General features: G+C 37.1%; 1 protein-coding gene, 1 long non-coding RNA gene and 1 pseudogene across 2 annotated transcripts; 2 read left to right on the top strand and 1 right to left on the bottom strand.

The window, feature by feature from the left end:
* Positions 1-618: 618 nt before the first annotated feature.
* LOC149264407 (10 kDa chaperonin, mitochondrial pseudogene) lies at positions 619-935 on the bottom strand (annotated as a pseudogene).
* A 12714-nt stretch (positions 936-13649) lies between these two features.
* LOC149264406 (uncharacterized) lies at positions 13650-16944 on the top strand. The gene is made up of 2 exons (XM_089398801.1): positions 13650-14533; positions 14838-16944. Exons 1-2 carry the CDS (start codon positions 14259-14261, stop codon positions 16942-16944), a joined length of 2382 nt encoding a protein of 793 aa, XP_089254927.1. The 5' UTR covers positions 13650-14258.
* A 437-nt stretch (positions 16945-17381) lies between these two features.
* Positions 17382-22390, top strand: LOC149264405 (uncharacterized). Its single transcript, XR_016250073.1, has 3 exons — positions 17382-19499; positions 21400-21542; positions 21713-22390. It is a non-coding gene; the product is annotated as an uncharacterized LOC149264405 (long non-coding RNA).
* Positions 22391-22888: the final 498 nt, after the last annotated feature.

Here is a 22888-nt window from a genome sequence, read left to right as displayed (position 1 = left end):
AACTTTACACCTACAGGAATAAGAACCTTCATCGGTTTACTATCATGTATATTAAACCTCTGCAATATTGTCTCGGCATACTTCCTTTGGTTTAACCAGAGCTTCCTCTTTGTCTGATCTTGTTGACACCTAATCCTTGTGATTGGGTGAATTTATGTAAATAAATAAATTAGAAATATGAACAGTCATCGGGAGATGAACTGAACAGTCTCTCCCTCATGTATATAATAAAGACCTACCTGATGGAATAATACAGTCGAATCATTTTTGCTTTATGGAGTTACTGCCTGGCCTGACATGGTATCAGAGCCAGCTCCTTTTTTAGCTCTTATGTCCCTTGTAACTCCCTAGTCTGCTCTCCATATAGCTGAGCTGCTCCTCCATATAATTAGCTGCTCCTGACATGGTAGCTGCCCCCTCCATACTGTCCAGTGTTGTCCATGTTGTCCTGCCTGTCCATAAACGTTTCATAAAAGAAGCGTTGTCCTGACATGGTTTCATAAAAGAAGCATTGTCCTGACATGGTAATTTTAGCGCTGTCCATCCACAATTTTTTTTGCTCAGAAAGCGTCCTCTCCACGGTTATTCTCGCTATGGTTTTCCTGTAGGCAAAAAAACTCAATCCTGCAAAATCCCAAGAATATCATCCTCTCGATACAAGTGGTACTCTTTTTCTGCAAGTTTTACTTCTGTGCCACCATATTCAGGAAGAAGAACATGGTCACCCTCCTTGACACTAACAGGAATAGTGTTTCCATCCTTGCTACGAGAACCAGGCCCAACTGATATGACCTTTCCTGAGTTCAACTTGCCAGTGCTCTCCGGAAGCAAAATGCCGCCAGCGGTCTTGCTCAGAGCAACAACTTTCTCTATCAAAACCCTGTTAAGCAAGGGGATAAGCTTCTTCACCATTGGTTTGATACTGTAAGGGAAGAAACCCTTACAGCTAGAGGCCTTTTATATAGAGACCCTACAATTGCAAAATCCTTCGGCCTCCACCATCACACAGGAAGCGCACAACATTCGTCATCTGTGGAGACTTGCGTTTGAACGCCATTGTTGTTCATTGTCTTTTGTGTGGCTAAAAGAGGAAGTGAAGCCCGTTTTGACCCTTGATAAACTCAATGAGATTGCATGCTCTATACATTGGGTTACATTTGCAGTGAACCCAATACAGTGACATGAACGTTGGACTGAACAATGCCAAGAGAAAGACTGACTCTATTGCATATGCGTGGTGTGGCTTCTCAGCGTGATGTTAAGGCGTGGCTGCTCAGCGTGGTGTTAAGTGCCAGCTTCAATACAAAGCGTCCTCTCTGTAATTTCTTCAGTTACACCATCGAATAAGTATAGGATATTGTTCTAACGATTTGGTCAAATGCTGCCATCATTAATATCATCCAATTGAATTATATAATATGTCAGGACTACGTTCTTCAGCCTTTTAGTGGACGCAGTGCTTTATGCTGTTGAGGGTATTTTTTTTTAGTATACTGCGATATTCTATACTTTAACATTGTGTAGATGAATGCAAATTGATATTTGAGTTTGCTGTCCAGTCACATCAGAACTATATTTTTTTCATTAAGAGTAAAAGTTTTGCAGCAGAAGTTTTTGCTACAGTATGCATTCAATCATATCCATGGTGGGAATAGTTCTCACTAGCAAGGAGAACTATCCTGAATGGTCCCGGATGATAAAACACACCCTCATTTTCAATGAGTTGTGGAAAGGAGTGTGTGTTGGAGATGGAGACAATGAACCAGTACAGCCTACCTTAGACAAAGAGCTCGTCATTTGGGAAAACAAGAACAACAAAGCTTATGCATTAATCGAAGAATCTGTAAATGAAGAGGTGAGTCACCATATTTCATCATATTCAATTGCCTTTGAAGCCTTACAAAAGCTGGAAGAACTCTATGACTCACATTCTGCACTTGAAGTTGTTCAACTCATGATTAAACTCTTCACTCTTGAACTGCAAAATAATGATCCTCTTGCTCTTGCATCTGAAGTAAAGTCTATAATGCATGATATCAAATCCACTAAGGTTGAATTGGCTATTCCTCTTATCACTTTTCTCAAGGCACTTTATCCTACTTAGTCCAATTATCTTGAGTCATTGCAAGCAAATGGAAATATCAAAGATATAACCTTTGACTCTCTTGTGAAAAATCTTGCTGAAAGAGAGAAAGCTTTTGGAAAGAAGACAACCGCTAAATCTTCTGAAGAGGCTGTGTGCCTTGCTCATAAAGAAAAGCATCATGCTTAAGATTCTACAAGAGGAAGAGGTGGTCGAAGAGGAAGAGGAAGATATTTCAAAGGTGGGGGGCAGACATTCTCAAGGAGAAAAGGCAAATCTGCACTACATACGTTGCAAAAGAAATGATCACATGATGCCTCTACATGCAAGCTACCATGGGACAAAATTGAGCAGAAAAGAAACCAACAAAAAGGTAAAACTGATGATACAGACAAAGGTAAAGCACCTGAATCCGTTCACTATGTTGTGGCACAATGTAACATTGGAGTAAATGAAGATTTATTTAATGCTTCACTTGCTTCTTGGAAAAATGATTGGTTGCTTGATTCAGGAGCAACCTGCCACATGACTCACATAAAATATTTTTTTGAAGATTTCACTAACAATGTTGATGGAGCAGTATGCTTTGCAGACCAATCAAAAATCAAGCCATCAGGGCTTGGCACAATTAGGCTTAAACTGCCAGGTCTTCCATACTTTCTTCTGCATCATGTTCTATATCTCCCACAGCTGAAGAGAAACTTGTTGTCCTTGGTCCACATCCGCCAGCAAGGTCACTCCATTCATATGTTTGATGGCAAGCTTGAGGTAAGAAAAGCATCTGACCACTCACTTGTCATGAGGGGAATAGAAGAAGAAAGGCTTCTCAAACTACAAGGAACCTCTGCTCATGCACAACATTTCTCATACAATTCTCATCATGAAGAAGGTACACTTCCATCAAGTTTATTATGGCATGCTAGATTTGGACATTTGAACTATGACAATCTCCGATTGTTGAAGAAAAATGGTGTTGTTGGTTTGACTACAATTCCTAGGAAACTTAAGCAATGTGATGCTTGCACTCTAGGAAAGGATAGCAAACAGTGTTTTCATGATTCACATTCAAGAGCACATAGAAAACTTGAACTCATTCATTCAGATTTATGTGGTCCAATGACCGTTCCTTCTGCAAATGGAAATAAATATATCATGACAGTTATTGATGACTACACTAGAATGTGTTGGGTTTATTTATTGAAGAACAAATATGATGCTTTTCAAACATTCAAGAATTTTCATAAATGGATTGAAAATGATGCACAATCTCATATTGGGTCTATTTGCACTGATAATGGAAAAGAATACACATCAAATGAATTTGAAAACTATCTTCGCAACATGGGATCAAACATCAAACAACTGTGCCTTATAATCCCCAACAGAATGGTGTAGCTGAAAGAATGAATAGGACAATCTTAAATATGGTACGATCCATGCTCTTTTTTAAGAATGTAAAGATAATGTTTTGGGCCGATGTTGTTCTATGTGCTGCATATATAAAGAATAGATGTCCATCTAATGCTATTAGAAACAAGACTCCTTATGAAATGTGGTATGGACATGTTCCTTCGGTAAAGCATCTTAGGGTCTTTGGTTCCACCTGTTATGCCTTGATACCAAAGGTACATAGAAACAAACTTGGTGCTAGAAGTCGTAAGTGTATCTTTTTGGGATATTCAAACACCTCCAAAGCATACTGCCTCTATGATGAAGTAAATAAGAAGTTTGTTGTACCTAGAGATGTAATTTTTCTTGAATCATCCAAAACTGACAATGTTGTTGAGCGGCAACTTGATCACTTGGATAGATTCGCAAAAGCAAAATCATTTCAAGAATTTGATAATCAGATTCCACATCTTGAAGGGGGTATTCCTATACTAGATCAACATGTGGAATCTTCTTCTGAAGAACACTCTCCCCCGCATGAAACTCCAACAACGGATGATGCTTTAAGTGATGTAATTGATAGAATTGGGAGACTCAATCTTGACTCAGTCCCAACTCAATCAATGAAGCAGCCTGGACCATCTAAAAAGGGTCCCCCAAAGTGGGTGACAAAGACACTTGAAAGTGTTCATCCTGATGAAGTTGGAAAGACAGGAACCAGAAATTCAAACTGGAAAAATGGAGGTGATGTAGATGACTCTAATTCACCTGTTGATATGGATGTTTCTTATGATTGTGAATTGAACTTGTCTACAGATTTTGAACCAACTTCCTTCAAAGAAGCTGCTTCTCATGATGAATAAAAAGAAGCGTTGCAAAAGAACAAGTATAAAGCTGATGGCTCACTTGACAAGCACAAAGCTAGGCTTGTGGCAAAAGGTTTTGCACAGAAGGAAGGGGTCGATTATGAGGAGACTTTTTCCCCCACAACAAAATGGGCTACCATCCGAACACTCTTTGCACTAGCAACTCAGAACGGTTGGAAAGTCCATCAAATGGATGTAAAAACTACTTTCTTGAATGGAGATGTAAAAGAGAATGTTTTTATGTCCCAGCCTGAAGGATTTTCTGTGAAAGGACATGAACATAAAGTATGCAAACTTATGAAGTCCTTGTATGGCCTCAAACAAGCACCACGAGCCTGGTATGAAAAACTAACTGAGCATCTTCTGAAACTCAATTTCAAACATTTTGATCTTGATGATGCAACTTTATTTGTCAAGAAAGTTGGAAAAACAGTTGTATATCTTGTGGTATATGTAGATGATCTTTTGATGACAGGGAACAATGAAAGCTACATTGCATCCATAAAGAAGGAATTGGGGAAAAGTTTTGAAATGACTGATTTGGGCTATGTTCATTACTATCTTGGCATTGAAGTAACCCAACATCCAAAGTCCATATTTTGCTCAAAAGAAATACATTGGAGATCTGTTGAATAGGTTTGGCATGACAGAGTGCAATCCTCTTACAACTCCAATGGAACAAAACTTAAAGCTCACATCTATTGAAGGAAAAGAATTTGAGGATGCAACAAAGTATAGACAGCTTGTAGGAAGTCTCAACTCCCTAACTACCACCAGACCAGACATTTCATTTGCTGTTGGAATCCTCTCCAGGTTTATGCAAAAGCCTTGTGAGGGACATTGGCCTGCTGTAAAAAGAGTTCTAAGGTACTTGAAGGGAACTCAAGACTTTGGAATCAAGTATACACAGGTGGACGACTTCAGCTTGATTGGATACTCTGATTTAGACTTCAATGGAGACAAAGAAACCGGGGTATCAACTTTAGGATATGCTATGAGTCTTGGATCAGGAGCTGTCTCCTGGAGATCACGCAAACAATCAGTTCCAACAGATTCCACAACAGAAGCAGAATACGTGGCAATATCTGAAGCAACAAAAGAAATTGTGTGGCTCAGGCAAATTCTTGAATATTTGGAGGTAAAACAAGTACAATCAACTCCACTCATGATTGACAATACCTCTGCAATAAAGTTGGCCAAGAACCCAAAGTTCCATGATCGAACGAAGCACATCAATACTAAATATCATCTGATTCAACATCATGTTGAGGCCAAAACAATCCATCTCTGTCATTGTTCCACAAATGAGCAAATTGCAGACATCTTCACCAAAGCGCTTGGAAGAGAAAAACTTGAACGATTCAGAATGATGCTTGGACTCACCAACATCCCTTCAGATTAAGGGGAGGAATATTGACACCTAATCCTTGTGATTGGGTAAATTTATGTAAATAAATAAATTAGAAATATGAACAGTCATCGGGAGATGAACTGAACAATCTCTCCCTCATGTATATAATAAAGACTTACCTGATGGAATAATACAGTCGAATCATTTTTGCTTTATGGAGTTACTTCCTGGCCTTACAGATCTCTTTTAATTTCCATGCCCAAAATATAGTTTGCAACACCAAGATCTTTCATGTCGAATTTGGAGGACAAATGGGTCTTCAAATCCTAGATAATTTCTTTGTCATTTCCAACCAGCAACATATCATCCACATACAAGACCAAATAAATAACACGGTCACCAATTAATTTAAAATTCACACAGTGATCTTCTTTGCTTCTGGTTAAGCCAAGTCCCCATATAAATGTATCAAATTTCTGATACCACATCCTTGGTGACTGTTTTAACCCATACAGATACTTCTTTAACTTGCATACCAGTTCTTTCTTATCCTTCGCCGTAAAGCCTTCAAGTTGCTTCATGTAGATCTCCTCTTCCAGATCCCCGTGAAGAAATGTTGTCTTCACATCCATCTATTCCACCTCAAAATCAGAAGCAGCAACAACAAATAAAAGTAATATAATAGAAGTTACCTTGGCAACAGGAGAAAAAATATCACCAAAATCAATTCCTGGCACCTGGGAATAACCTTTTTCTACCAACCGAGATTTTTATTTCTCCACCTTTCCTTCTGCATTTGTCTTCTTCTTGAACACCCATTTGCTGCCAATGGGTTTCCTTCCAACCGGCAACTCCACCAGATCCCAAGCCTCATTTTTGTGCAAAGATGCCATTTCACCAACCATGGCCTCTTTCCAGAGTTTTCCATCCTCTGAATCTACTGCTTCCTTCACAGTTCTGGGATCATCGTCAGTAATAGATAAAGAAAAATTTGAACAGAAAGCAGATGGACTACACCTTTCTGGCTGCTTTCTTTCTCGAACTGATCTTCTCACACCTGGAGTTTGTGGCTCTTCATTTTCTGATTCCTCCTCTGTTGTAGAGTCTGATTCTTCCTCCTTAAGCTCAAACTCTATCTTCTCAGGTTCCTTTGGTTGGACTTCATGTTTAATAACATCTTTCACCTCTCTGAACACCACATCTTGGCTGTACACAACCTTCCTTGTTACTGGGTTCCAAAGCTTATAACCCTTTAAACCATCCTTATACCCAATAAAGATGTACTTTTTAGATTTACTATCCAACTTGGTTCGTTTCTTCTTTGGAACATGTACATATGCATCACATCCAAATACCCTCATATGTGAAAGAGAGGGTTTTTTACCAGTCCATACCTCTTGTGGAGTCTTATCCTCCAATGCTGATGAAGGTGATCTGTTGACCAGGTAACATGCTGTCTCCACCACCTCTGCCCAAAATTCCTGTCCTAACCTGGCACCACTGAGCATGCTTCTTGCCCTTTCCATCAACATCTTGTTCATTCTTTCTGCAACTCCATTTTGTTGAGGTGTATATGGAGTAGTATTTTGTCGTGCTATACCACACTTCTTACAGAATTCTTCAAATTCCCTACTACAAAACTCTCCACTATTATCTGTCCTCAGCACTTTTATCTTCTTCTCTATCTGGTTTTCCACTAGAGCCTTAAATTCTTTAAACCTGTCAAAGACTTCAAATTTCTTCTTAAGGAAATATATCCTTGTATTCCTTGAGAAGTCATCTATAAATGATACATAGCACACAAACTTACCGAGTGATGGAACCTTCACAGGTCCAAACACATCATTGTGCACAAGCTCTAATATCTGTTTCGCCCTCTTACCACCAGAGGGGAAACTCACCCGATTCTGCTTCCCATATACACAATTTTCACAGAAATCAAAATCCAGAGAGCTATTACTCATACCTTCTACCATACCTTTACCATGAAGTATTTGAAGGCCCTTCTCTCCAATATGTCCAAGCCTTTGATGCCACATCATGGTCTTCTCTCCAGAGACCACTAGATTTTCTACTCCACTTTCAGGAACCACAGAACTGTTGCACCCATCAACAACAGTGCTACCTTCCAGCTTGTACAGAGTTCCAATCCAAACTCCCCGCATCAATACCAGTGCTTCCCGAACCATCTTTCAGGTATCCTTCTCAAACACTATTTTTACACCTGCATCATCCAGCTTGCTTACATAAATCAAATTTCTGGCTAATGCAAGAATATGCAGAACACCCGGAAGTGTTCTAACCCTTCCACCTTGCAACTTCAACTTTACTTTTCCACGACCAACGATTCTAGCCTTCCTATCATCTCTCAAGAAGACATCACCACCATCATATTTCTCATACTCGCAGAACCACTCTCTATGGGGAGTGAAGTGAAAGGATGCACCTGAGTCAATCAACCATGCCTCATGATCTACATGTGTACTTGAAGAAGCCAAGTACACATCCCCACCTTCATCTGAGGTGGTTTTCACCTCTGCAGAAGGAGCATCATCAGATCCATTTCCTTTGTCAGGAGCTTTAGATTTACAATCCCTTTTGTAGTTCCCTTCCTTTCTGCATTTCCAGTGCACCACCTTTATAGGTTTTCCTGGAGATTTAGATCTCCCTCTAGATTTAAATCTCCCACTCGATGACTTATTTTTGTTTCTGTTCTGGGATTGTCCTCGTACAGACAAGGCATCACCATTCTGGCTCTCCATATTTTTCTGTCCCATCTCCTCCATCAGTAAGGATGAAATTATTTCATCAAACTACAAGGCAGTTGCATTGCTACCTATTGCAATAACCGGACTATCCCACGAATCTGGTAGAGAACACAACAAACTAATGCACTTATCTTCATTTGACATTTTGATATCAACAGACGATAACTAACTTACCACAGTATTAAACGCATTTAGATGCTCTGTCACCCAGTCTCCATCTTTCATCCTCAGGTTATACAGCTTTTTCCGTAGGAATAGTTTATTCACCAGAGACTTAGATTGGTACAAAGTCCCTAACTTGTCCCACAAAGCCTTCGCCATCGCTTCCCCTGATACATTCAATAACACTAATCTGAGACACACAATCATATTGTGCTCTTTGCCTTCTGATCCAACTTCTTCCATTTTTCATTGGACACTCCCGTTGGTTTAGTACCCAGATCTACTGCGATCCACTGATCTTTATCCACCAACAGATCCTCCATCTTGAGTTTCCACAACTCAAAACTCTGACCATTAAATTTCTCGATCTCTATGTTTCCACTGCCTGCTATCTTCTTTCACCACCAGAATCGATCTCGCAAATCTCCCACTGAACAGGGTCTACCACAGGGCCGAGAGAAACCCCTTAGCAACAAAGGCGTCCCCTTGAAGCCAAAACAACTCTGATACCAAATGTAGGTTTTAACCCCATACAGAAATTACCTGCATACGACTTCTAAAACACAGAAAATAAACAATGCGAGAGCATAACACATAAAACACTTATACACAAAGATTTTCCCTTGGATCCCAAAACCGAGACTACCAACTTGATTTTTCAGTATGTTCCTTTCAATGTTACAATACATATTTATACATGCCGAAGCATCCAATACCATGGATTGAAAACCATCACGTCCAAAACCATGCGCGAAAAACATGCACAAAACCATAGGTAGGTCTGCCCAACCTAATATAGGGTCCAAAACCAAAATTTTCCGGGGCGTTGCCCCGGACTCCATAGAGTGGGGTTACCTATACCCCTCAAACCCCTTGTGACTCCCCCCACTACGCAATTAGCGCAACGAAGGGGGGGCTCCGCCCCCCTTCTAACCCCTCGGTTAACTACATGGGCTAGTCATGGAAAGAATATAACACAACCTAGCAAAATTTGATCACACGATCAATGAGGAACATAAATGGAGTTTGAAGGACCAAAGGAGGAATCAGATGGAATTTCTAGAGCGAAGGTTATGACAAGGTCGCAAGAGAGGTGGTGGAGGGATGAGATGGTGTGGCTGACATTTGCAGAGACTTCAACAATCTGTTTGGTGACATTGGAGCATTCATGTTCATGAGTGAGGAGGTGGTGCGCGAGGAGATTGCAGAGCGCCCAATGAGAATTCCTCCCTGGTCAAACTTCCTCAGTTTCCAATTTAGTCACTTGATGTTGAATATGAGTCGGGATGACATTGTAAAAAAGGGTCATGTCTTCTTCTGCAACAAGGGTAATAGGTGGGCGACCTCTTCCCTTTCCACGGCCAGTGTGACGAACTCACCGTCATTCTCAAATCATGGGAGAAAATTGGGGATGAGTGACGTGTGTAGGAGGCACATGGATGTAAGAGATTGCAGGAGCAGAGCATGTAGGAAAATAAGGTCATGCGTTGAGTGAGAGAACCAAAGGAGAAGGAAGAATACTCCAGAATGAAGGCATGATGAGAGGAATAAATGCGCGGAGGGTGACATCTAGGCAAGCGTTAGATCCAGGCATGCGAGGACACGGTGAGGGACTGGTAATAAAAGAAGGTGTTGGCATGGTTAATAGAGTCTGGGAGAAAGGATGCTAGGTGGAGGCCGTTATCATTCTGAGCTTGAGCAAGTGGCTAGGCTGACTATGATACTCGGATCTGGGAGGCATATGTATTGATGTTATTACCTAATATGTTATCAATTCAAAATTTTCCAATACTTAGATATGAATAATACTCTGTTCAACAACAATAACCTTAATGAGATATATATGACTTTCCATTTTGTGGTGCTATTTAAAATCACACCTAGTTCAATGATATAAAATATTCTGAGATTTTGAATGATAGATTACTTCTCCAAAGCCACATAATGTAGAGGTACCTTAGTGAACATCATCAAGGAAAACCTATTAATAAGATTTATCAACTTCCATATCATTCCTTTGTATATCTTGTACTACATCTTTATAAAGTGTTAATTCCTGATTTCTAGTATGAAATAATATGTTTGTTGCACAATGTAGAACGAAGTATTGATTAATTGCTACCTCTTCCTTTACACATATTCGAGTTAGCCTTTCCTCTCATAATTATTTGGATTGTTTCCCTCTTCTTGTTCGACATGTCAATTAGTGTGAGATAGTTCTTAGTTATATTACTACTTGTTTTTATTGTATGGAGTTTTAAATTTCAAATGTTTTTACACTTTGATCTCTTCCTTCTTATAAAAGTTGTCAATGCATTATTGTATTTTTCAAACTAATTTCATTAATTGTAGTTAATTAAGAAAGTAAATTTAAACTATAAATGATATTTACAATTTGTGTTTTATTATTAAATGAAAATCGTATTGTTGCCTAAGGCTTCTTATTCCAACTTAAGGTGGATGATGATCTCACGACCTAGATTGAGATTGATTCTCAAAGGAATATGCTCGACATATGCTTCGCCTAAATGCTTATTAACAACTTAATAAATTTTAAAAATTATATTCGTGCCACTTGGCTCCATGCCCACCAATTTCCTAGGGATGTGAGATTATTCCAATTCTAATAAGCTCATATTCTAATTAGATGGGGAATTTAATATATAAGCAAATTTTATTTAGCAAAATTGTCCATTTTACAATGAGATGTGTAATTTTTTTTTGAAGTTAGATTAGATTTGTGTGTGGCTCCCCGCCCACCAATATCCTAGAGATTTGAGCTTATTCCAATTCTAATAAGTTCATATTCTAATTAGATGAGAAATTTATATATAAGCAAATTTTACTTAGCAAAATAGTCCATTTTACAATAAGATGTATAATTCCTTTTTCTTTTCTCAAATTAAAGTTGACCCATAACCTTTTTATACATGGTTAATTAGGTAAATGTGTGCATTGGTAAGACATTATTCGTGTTGAAATAGTTTTTTTGCTATATTTATGAAGCCTTCAGCTATATCAACCACATTAATACTTTTAATGTGGTTGTACTAGTTTACATATTTGCATGTTGCAGTTATAAGAGAATAACCCTGCATTGTACTTGCAAGATTGAAACTACATAATTAATGTACACATAATTTTTGGTCCTTTAGAAAATAATTTTCAATCTCTCTTTTTCTTCTAGAAAGAGCAAAAAAAATCAATTCCAAGTCAAAAGGCAGGAGATTGGGATTGGCAAAAAAGACTAGTTCCTTATATCAATCATTTTCATGAGGTCTTTTTCTTCCACCTAAAGGAGTTTCAACTACCACTACCTTCCTAGAGGAAGAAAACACTATGACCTTATCATCTACTTTAGTAATCAATGTTATTATCTTGTTAGTTTATTTTAGAAATTTTGAGCACTTTGGTTTTGATTATACAACCCTTGATCTTTGTAGATTATACAACTTAAACTTATAAATTTTAAAAATTTCCACCAAATTTTAGACAAAATTAACCAGAAAAAATGTTAAGAAAAAAACCATTTCATCTATTAGTTAGACTACTAATTTTATATTTTTTTTAGGTAGGTAAGCACCCACAAGGGATTTGAACTAGTGACCTATTGCAAGGAGTGCCTTAACAGTGCACCCATTTATATGCAAAGTGCTCAAAGTGATTATACAACCCCTCATCTTTGTAGATTATACAACTTAAACTTATAAATTTTATAAATTTCCACCAAATTTTATACAAAATTAACCAGAAAAAATGTTAAGAAAAAAACCATTTCATCTATTAGTTAGACTACTAATTTTATATTTTTTTTAGGTAGGTAAGCACCCACAAGGGATTTGAACTAGTGACCTATGGCAAGGAGTGCTTTAACAGTGCACCCATTCACCATCAATCCAAAACCCTGTGGGCTAACTACTAATTTTATAAATATTAACTTATATTTTATTTTATTAAAATATCCACTTTATAAATATTTAATTTAATTTTGATTATTTGAAATATTTTCGGAAGAAATCACATTTGTAGATTTAAGCCAACTCGTTTCGAACCAACCTGTGTAGTTCATCACTAAGACAAGATGAACCACTAAATCTAACAATGTGATTTCTTCTAAAAATGTTTTCAAATAATCAAAATCTAAATCACATAAGTTTGAATTTGAATAATTTTATTTTTATTAAAATATTCACTTTATAAATAGTTAATATTTTTATAACTAAGCAAAGTCTTTCCTAAAAGTCACATTTGATTAAAACCATAAATATTAATTTTAATGGCATAAATTGAAATGAAAATTATTTTACAACGTGCGAATAAAAAAATCTTTTTAAAATTGGTAATAGGGACGCCACATCAACTACTTTCAGTTTCAACGGATGTTCAAATGTCTTGAACTGGATTTGATTTAACAAAAACCACCGTGAGAAAACCAGAGAACAAGTGAAAATTATTTATTGATACTAAATTCCCTCCCTGTCCCCTCAAAGCGTTTACATCAATCTCGATAAACATTACTTCTATTCAAGAAGTACCAGGCCTGGAATATCTTAAAGCATAAATTATAATTAAGTTTTTATTCTTCAAAACAGTAAATATAATTAAGTTTTTAATAAAGGTTTAGAATTTAAATAAAAAATTTTAAAATTTTTTTAGAGGTAGTTAAATTTTTATTAAAAAATTAGAATTTAAATAAAATTTTTTAAAAAATCTTGTAAAGACAATATTTAAATCATATTTTTTTTTATAGTAAAAATAAATTCAACACCATCACAAATATTTAAAACGATTATAAATTTTAACCGATTTTTTTACTTTTATTTACAAAAATCCCAAAACCCTACCAGAATTTTTCAAAACATCCCCAAATTTCCATATCTGTCCGGCAATAAGCAAACTGATGCAATAACACCATATTATCTCATTAAATGCTCAATGCTTACAGTGGGAAGAAAGGAAATATATTCAATAAATATAATTTTTCCCACTTTAATAAATTTAAATGGATAGCGGAGATTACCGGTGCCTGAAAAATGAGAATCCCCTTTTATGGGAACCAAGATAGTATCACTTCTCATCATCAGCCCCCTGAATGTTCAACTACTAGATTCAGTGCATTGACATTTTTATCATCATAAAACACTCTGTTGCCCTTCCCACTGCTATAAATCCAATCCTTTCCTTTCCTTACTCTGGTCTGTTCTGACATTTTTATGATGTCATTGTGTCTACATTATTGCACTGCTCATGCAAGTTTTACCTTTCCAGCTTCTGATCATAATCTCCTTGTACTCGTGAAAATTATTATTTGATCATTCCCATTATCCAGAAGAGAATGAAGCCCTGCATTTTTCATGAAAGTATCAAAACTGAGTAATATTCATGTCATCCCTTACTGGTAGTGACCATGAATGCAATGGAATCCTTGCGTGTCAATTCCATCACACGCAGATGAATTCTGTCCAGTTATTGTTGTCTTCTTGTGTGCAGTAAATTACACTAGTACCTGTCCATAACATGACAATATATATATTTATAGAGCAGAGATAAAAGGGTTTAAAATAAGAAACTGATCAGAAAATCCTTGGCTCTTTTGGTAATCACTGGGCACTGGGAGCAAGCAGTCAAAGGCTTCCCTTATGGGTTTCTTGAGCAATGCATCCTGCCTTTGTGGGCACCTGTGTGCAGAGCCTGGTTGTTCAGAGAAAATAAGAGAAAGTGTCTTGTCCAACAAAGGAGCCATAGTAAGCATAAACTCGACAGGGTCAGGGATTCTGATTCACGGAGCATTAGTGCTCACTACTCATGGAACTCTCCCATCAATAACTGCTGCAGAGGACTCGGACATCCTGGTGACCAGAATGAGCAATGCAGCAGATTCGCAGGACTACAGAAGAAGTCTTGCTCCTGAAAGGTAAGTGGGATGCACTTGCAATGCCTGCTGGACTTTTTTGTTTTTGTTTTTTGTCTCTCGTTTATGTTTCTTTATTGTGAGCAAAAATGGCAAACTCTACTGGGTTTTGCACAAAAAATATAGCAGTTACATCTGCATGGCCCAAATGACAATGTTCTTCCACCTAGGGATCTAAGTTTTTGATCTGGGTGTTTTATATGATTGTTTGTCCGGGAACCCAAGTGACCAAATATTTTAATCTGGGGTTTGTATGATTGCGTATGAGATTAGTACCCAAATGACCATATTTTCAGTTCATTTGCAGATTCTTCATTACCAATTCAGTTTTGGATCTCACTGTTGTTGCCTGTGATCCAACTGAAGTGGAGGTTGTTCAGCCACTCTGTCTGCAGAATTCTGTTGCTCCCCTTCTTGATTTTGGGCGCGCAGTTTACCTTCTTGGGCGCCAGCTTACAGAAGAACAGGGAGAGGATTTGATGGTTGGAGATGGCAGGATCACTGTTGGGACTGACACATTGATAAAGTTCTCCACAGATGGGGCAGTCTGGAGTCCTGGATCTGCGGGATTTGACATTCATGGTAACTTAGCGTTCATGGTTTGTGACCCAATGAAGCTTGTTTCTGCACCTCAGAGGAAAAGAATTTCTGCTACTGCCTTTTGGAAGAAGGATTTCCCTAAGCAGTTTGGGATTCCAGTCCCAGTGATCCAGCATTGGTTGAATCAACATTGGAGAGGCAACATAGAGGAACTTGATAGGCCAAGGATTCCTTCGAGACTGAAGTTTCGCCACAAGGAGAGGAGTGCAGAGTCTTCCAGTAGTTCATTGAAACTCAAGAGGGTTCATAAGGAGAATGACCAAAGTGTGGAGTCATCAAACAATTCAGAGAGTCTTAAGGGCTTCCAAAGGCAAATGGAGGAGGATGAAGAAGTGTCCAGCACTGCAGTTGGGCCTGAACATGAACTTTCGTATAGATCAGAGATTGTTTCTGTAGATGTTGGAGAAACCCAACAGAAAAAGAACAATAACTTGAGGATGCATCCTCCAATATTGCCTGATAATTTAAAATTTGTCAGATCAGGAATTCCTGAAGGGGAATGGGAGATCTCAGGATCTAGAAACCATGAAGGGGAAAGCCAGATTAAGAAGGAATATCTGGAGTGTAGCACTAGTGCACTGCGAATGGAAGATTATGTAGGGAAGGCAAACAATGTTGGTGGCGATCAGAGTGGGCCTGGAAATGAGGATAGGTGTTTAAAGGAAAATTCCACTGTAAATACTCAACAGGAGATAGATGCAAAGGAACCCATTAAAGATGTGCTTTTGAAAGGGACACAAAATTTGCACACACCGAAAAAAGTGCATAAAGAAAGCATTCATGCTCATCAAAATGAAATTCACAATGTCAGCCATACTGCATCAGAAATGAAGCTTCCGAAAGAAAAGCTGCAGCATTTTAATTCCGCCATTCCAAAATTGGTATGTAAAGAAACTAGCTCTTCACATCCAACTGTTATTCACAAGAAAAGTCAGCAGCATATGGACATAAGTTTTCCTAAAGTGACGCATGAGGAAATCATTCCTACATGCTCCACTGAGGTCCAGAAGGAAAAGTACCAGCTCTTGGACATAAGGTTTCCTCCTAAACATGATAAAGGTAAGGAGAAAATAACTCTTTCACAACTCAAGGAGCATATGTCAAACATTTATGCAGAACTTGATAATACAGAGGGAAAGAAACAGGTTGAAGATTATACATCAAGTATGCCAGATGGCCAGAGTGCAGCTCAATATGAATTTAAAGAAGCTTGTGTTTCTAATGAACATGAGAGAAGAGGGGAAGGATCTCTGATTTTTTCAGCATTGAAGGATCCCTTGTCGAGCATTCATATGCTTAGTGATCTGGATGAAAAGAAACATATGAAACATAACCCATCAGATATGGAAGAGGTGTGGTGGAGACCTACAACTGATTATGCAGAATCTAGTCAACATGAGGCAAATAGGGGAAAATTGATTAGTTGTGCACAGTTAAAGAAGCCAGTGCCAATTGTTTGTATCAAAGCCAAGCATACAGAAGAAAGGAGACATGGTGAAGAAAAGCTGCCAACCTTACAACAGGCCCTGAAAAGGCATAATGTTGAATGTGCAGAATCCAGTTTCCCTGATAAACATGAGAAGTGCAGTGAAAAATCATGGAATTTAGAAAATGTCAAGAAGCCTATCTCAAGTGCCATTCATTTAGATCTGAAGCATATGGAAGAAGAAAAGCAAGCCAAAGGGGACTTATCAAGAAGAGTTGATTCTTTAGAAGCAGACGATGCTGAAAAGGCTAAAGAGGACCAAGTAGCAGAATTAAAAATAGAAGAGGACTCTTTAGACAATGGGTCAGTGGAGGATTTTGGAATCTAGATAAGCCACATTAGCTCACTGATTCAAGCAAGCACTCAAAAAGAGACAGACAACAGTGATATAGAGACAATGTATTCGACAAAAACAAGAGAAAGCCGGAATTATAGCCCGAGAGAGAGCTATGGGAAGAAAAACATTCCAGCTGTAAGGCTGAGTCAGAGTTCCATGAGTAGTATCAGAGGAATTCAACATTGGGAATGTGATAGAAGGAAGTCATTTCCTGGAAGGGTGAAGTCTGCCCAACCTAGTCATAAAAACCAAGTGCATCCTTCATGTAGCAAAAAAATAAGCATGCAAATTTCCTCATATAGAGGTCCTGAGTACTTTGGCCCAACTGTCTCATCCATTATGAAAAAGCGCAACTTACATGCAATAAATAACAAAGAAGTTGTTCCACAACAATCACCAAGATGGATATTTTGATTTGAGATCTAGTAGTTTACTTAACATAATTCTCCACCCCTTATTCTGGAGGAGTTGGAGCCGAGAAAGTTCCTACTACCTCATCAGTTGAAGAAGGCCCACATGAGAAAATCTGAAGAGATTCCTCAATGTGATTGCCATTTGACATTCAGTCACTCTGCTCTTTTTTGTCTAGCAGTCTCTTTACCTGTGCCCTTAAGTTCAATAACTCAGAAAGCACTAGACAAAAGACACTTACCTATTTCAATCAGTTGAATAAAAAGGGTCTTTCTGAAGGGTCCGTTGGAGAGGAATCTGTTATTTAAAAGATCAGGAAAAGAAGTTCCTTTCAAAACCAAAATGTGCTATCACCAGAGAAGGGAGTTCTTACATTTAAAAGTTGCTACCATTCTTCTGACTAGCAAATTTGAAATTTGATTGTTGCTCTTTGTTTGATGGGAAAATAAATGATTTTTGGAAGGCATTAAGGTCTTGAATTTTGATTCTTTGACTAGCAAATTTGAAATTTGATTGTTGCTCTTTGTTTGATGGGAAAATAAATGATTTTTGAAAGGCATTAAGGTCTTGAATTTTGGTCCTTGAACGAGTGACTAGGATCCCTGCTTACGAGCTGATTTTTTTCTAGTTTTGACTGATGTTGGTTTGTTATTATGACTGAGCTGCAGAGTTCCAAAGCAGTGGAATAATGGTAGTTCAAAGAGGAATTATGGCAAGATGATTGTAGATTATTTACTAATTTAAATTTATCTTAACTGAGATTTATTAAGCACCCTGAAGGGTTAAAAAAGGCCCAAATGATCCTTATCCATAAAAATTGACGATTAAGATGATTCTATGCCCTATGTTCAAATGAAAGGTTAAGATGAATGTTTTAATCTTTTGGTGGTGTTAGTATTTTCTTGTTTATCAGCACTGCAGATCTATGTCCACATCTATTTCCCCGAGCTGAAGAGCCCCCGGCTTTTCTCTGGGCAACTGAACAATTTTATTTTGTTGACCATATGTTTCCTGCAAGCTTTGGATAGGAATTATTTCACTGAAACATCCTTGACTTGGAGTTTTCATGCTCATTTGATGCTTTCAATCACAAGCACAGAAAATCAGATGAGAAGCTTGCAGGTGGCTGTGCTGTTGGGAGAATATTATTGGAAATGATAATCTGCTTTATTGTAATTGAAAGGGATCTACTGGCCTCTTTAACTGGTAAGAAGCTTAGGTTAAATTTGTTTAGCAGGGAATTCTCTGATTCAGGTGATTGCACTATCTGTTAAGCATTCTGCTTAAGTGATAATAAGCTTCACTGAACTGTCAACTTTGTTTAATCGCAAAGTAGTTTATGACCCACACCCGAGCAAATCTACTTGCCAGGGTATAAAATGATAACTTAATATCCACTCCATAGACCAAGTCCTGATACACTAGCCCCTATTGTGCCCTTGGTTTCGTAAAAACTCTTGCCTCGCCTGGCCTAGTACTAGAAGGGCACCATAATATGAAGGCTGTTGGTTTGTTTTGGAGTTATTTTTTAATGAATGGCTTTGGGTCAGAACATTTTACAGTGAGACTTGAACTCTGGTGTGGGCTTTAATTACGCTTTATTTTCACTTACCTTTCAATACTTTTTGTGATGTCAGATGTGTTCCTGTTTTTGCATACTAGTTTTGATGAACCATTGAATCTAACATTTTGGCTTCAAATCGTGATGGGTTTGATATGAGTTTTATTTATTTATTATTTGTTATTTTTTCAAAAAATGTTATTTTTATTTAATATGGAAATTATATTTTTAAGTGCATACTGTAATGACAAATTTAATGTTATACATTAATGTATATATTATTTTTGTCTCTGAAAATTAGTTCTTGATCCTAATTTTTTGTTTTGTTTTTCTTTATAAAAACTTAATCTTTTTATTTTTCTTTTTAAAAACTTAAGCAATTCAGGTTGAGAAGATTCCAGAGTGATTAACGGTATTCAGAGATCAGATGGTCAGGATTTGTATAAAAAATTGGATGTTCAGAATCCAAATAGTGTACAGACTCCTTAATGGAATCAGAGTTGTTAGATTCATGAAGTCTCTTCTTTCCCACTTGATGGAGCTTCATTTGCAATTACCACCATCCACTATCAAGGTATTCTGGTTTTCTTCTCTATTAAAAAGCACCGAGTCCTCAACCTGTACTTTTAGATATTCATTAGTATCCTTTTCTGAAATTGTAGTTTGCAGATTTTCTGCATTTGGTTCCTCTTTATCGTCTGACCGCTGATTGCCATAATTTATTTATAGTTATTTTTACTAATCTTTTGGAGATCTCTGTTTTTTTAAAACATTTCAGCTCTTTTGACCGTCAAATTTATGATTGGAAATAAAGCACAACAACACCATTGAAAAATTGAATTTATGATGGGAAATAAAGCACAAGGCTATTGAAAAATTGAATAGGAATTTAGAGAAATAAAATAAAATGTTTATTTCTATGCAAAGGGAGTTACAAATGCAGTTTCCATAGCCGAAACTTAATTGCAGAGATAAAGTACTTATATTGTTCTGACAAGGGACCAAAATAATAAGTGTTTCATTAAAACTGCAATGACCAGTAAAGCAAAATCACAATATCTACGCCGGTGGGTTAACACCAAACATGATATCAGTAACAGTGGAAATAGCTCATACAGTAGGAGGGTCTTTGTGATTAGGAACAGCTCTGTATTAGTGTAAATTAAGATCCAAATGACTCATTAAAATCCATAGAGGAAGGACAAGATTGTTTAAAGGACAGAAAAATATAATTCACATATGAATGATACAGGCTAATGACAGCATGTGAACATTGTTCTTCTATACCACGTTATAGACACATCCATGTTAGGGCAAACAACCTCACATAATAATTAAATACTAATAAAGTTAATTGCAGGTCAACCCCATGAGATGTTCATCACTGAAATAGGAACAAGCAATAGGCAAATTCTTCAAAGAATCAAAACAATGTCATACATATGGTTGGGTATAAAAAATTGCAACATGGGTCTCAATTTTTAAGATTCATTTACACAAAGACTAGTAAGATTGTTTCGAAGGATGGTTATTATAAAAGTAAAATACTAGGACTTCATGCTTATTGATTTATCTTCTAATGTAATTTATAGTGACTTACAGTTATATCAGAAAAGAAAAGAATTACAACTTCTTCAATAGATGGTATATTTATTGCTTTTTGGACAGCCTAGGGATAAAAGAATTGTTTGTTCAACTGCAAGATGCTGTTGGGTATGTTATTAGCATTGTGCAAGGCTCAATTGAGTCTGTATATCAGTATAGATCCATTTTAAATATGGATTTAACATGAGCCGAGAGGGATCCAATTTCTTCACTTGATTTTTTTTATGAACTAACATTATTTAAATGTTTTATATAGTTAATATTTTTTTAGATTTTTAATATATATATATATTTTTAATAGACATAAGTAAAATTTCAAATTTGATGATAGACGGACATACTGGGCTTCTAGACTCAATGACAGTTTTAATCCTCACAAATAACTCCTACTCTCAACTCCTCTCATGAAATTAAATCCAAACCAATTACCTGTTAACCCCTAAATCCCACAGAAACCAACTAATATACATCTCAACAGTATCATATTTACAAACTTATCCTTTAAAAGTAGCAATCTTAACTTATAAATAAAAGTAGTAATCTTAACTTATAAATAGATTAAAATTCTAATTATTAATGTTATTTTAGCCCTCTGGATGTCTGGTAATGATGCAAGAATCTACTTGATAAGTTTCACTCTTATTTTTGTCATTTTAGCCCTCTGGATGTCTGGTAATGATGCAAGAATCTACTTGATAAGTTTCACTCTTATTTTTGTCACGTTCCTTATATTTGAAAACAGTGATGAACGTCCAAATTCTTGTCACGGGCTAGTAATAGATTTTCATTTCCCATCATCAAATGTTAGCAGTCTGGTGCAAAACGTCCTTTCAGGGTATTAAAAATGTGAAATTGACATGTCCGTTCAGGGTTGACAGGTAAAAGCAGATTCCATTTACCGACTCTGTTCGGGAATCTTGTGAAAAAGTTTGAAATGAACATTCCACCACCTCGAGTCGCTCAGGCCTAAGAGTTCGTAGATCAGTGCATACCTTACCCGTGGTGTGTTTTGGTATGACAATGCAATATCTCAGTGACACTTCACTTCATGGGATTTTTTGATTTGGAAATTTGGCAGCCGTTTTCAAACCAATATCGATGTTAGGTAATTTAGGGGTATATATCTTCCTCAAAGCCCTTCCAGGTCCCGAGATCTTTCCTTACATTTACAATTTCCTGCAGGTTTATTTGATGGGGCTGCTCAATTTGGCACTGGTGGGTGTGAGGGCAGAGATCAGAATCATCCACACTCCCAATACCTCTAAATTGGAATGATGGTGCTGGCATTAAGGGCCGATTTTTTTTAGTATTTTGGGGATTATTTTAATTTGTAAATTTACCACATATTACTATATATGGTGATTCAAAAACCATTATTAAGACCGTTAATGGTAGAGCAGTTCTCTTCGCACCCTCACTGACCAATTGGCTGGAGCGCATCACAATTCTGATAAGTTCATTCTCAGAGATCTCATTCTCTCATGTCTACAGGCACTGGAACGAGGCACTGGAACGAGACTGCAGACTCCTGGTTAAAGAAAAGATTGTGCATCGCCCTTGGCGCCATCCATTATCAGCAGAAAGAGGGAAATGAGATCATAGATGAAAAGGAGTTCTCTGTGGAGTGACTCCATCCATTTTCATTTGAGCATCATACCTGGGTCATTTTGATTTTTTTGGTTGCTATATACAGTGCAATCTTGATAGTCGATAGCTCTCAAATTTGAAATCATGACAGTTAATTATGATGGATTTTTGTGCAATGTAAATGTACCTTTAGGACTGAAGTCTGAAGCGTAGCATACAGTTTTATGTTGAATCCTTATTGTAGATCGGTATTGGTTTTCTTATTATGATGGATTTCTGTGCAATGTAGATGTACCTTTAGGACTGAAGTCTGAAGCCTAGCATACAGTTTTATGTTGAATCTTTATTGTAGACTAGGATTGGTTTTCTTTCGTATAATAGAATCCAATATTATTTTTTTTTTTTTTTTTTTTTCTTCCTTGAAAACAAAAGCCCTTGCATTTTTTTTTGTTGGGTACCATGGTTACTATTTTTATAATAACTAAGAGTTTTGCTTCTGAGCAAAATAACTAGAGGAAAACACATGCTGGTGCTTTTGTTTGTTTTAGAGTTTGTTTTCCACTTTGGATTAATGACTCAAAATACAGAAACATTTAGTAAGAATGAAAACCTGTTTCATCAGTAGAAGTGAAAGCTTGCTTCTCAAGTTATTTCAAGGGAAATGTTTTTTTCCTGAATATCATAATAAATCAGCTAACATTTGTTTTGAAATCATGGAAACTCCAGCGAGATTTTGATAAAATTTGGCAGGGATTTTTGTAAATCCAGGTT

This window comes from Pinus tabuliformis, chromosome 6 (assembly GCF_031772625.1).
Source record: "Pinus tabuliformis cultivar Carrire ecotype Pingquan chromosome 6, CPIR1, whole genome shotgun sequence".
NCBI classification, from domain to species: domain Eukaryota; kingdom Viridiplantae; phylum Streptophyta; class Pinopsida; order Pinales; family Pinaceae; genus Pinus; species Pinus tabuliformis.
The sequence above is the reverse complement of the archived record's forward strand: the minus strand, read 5'-3'. Positions and strand labels throughout refer to the sequence as shown.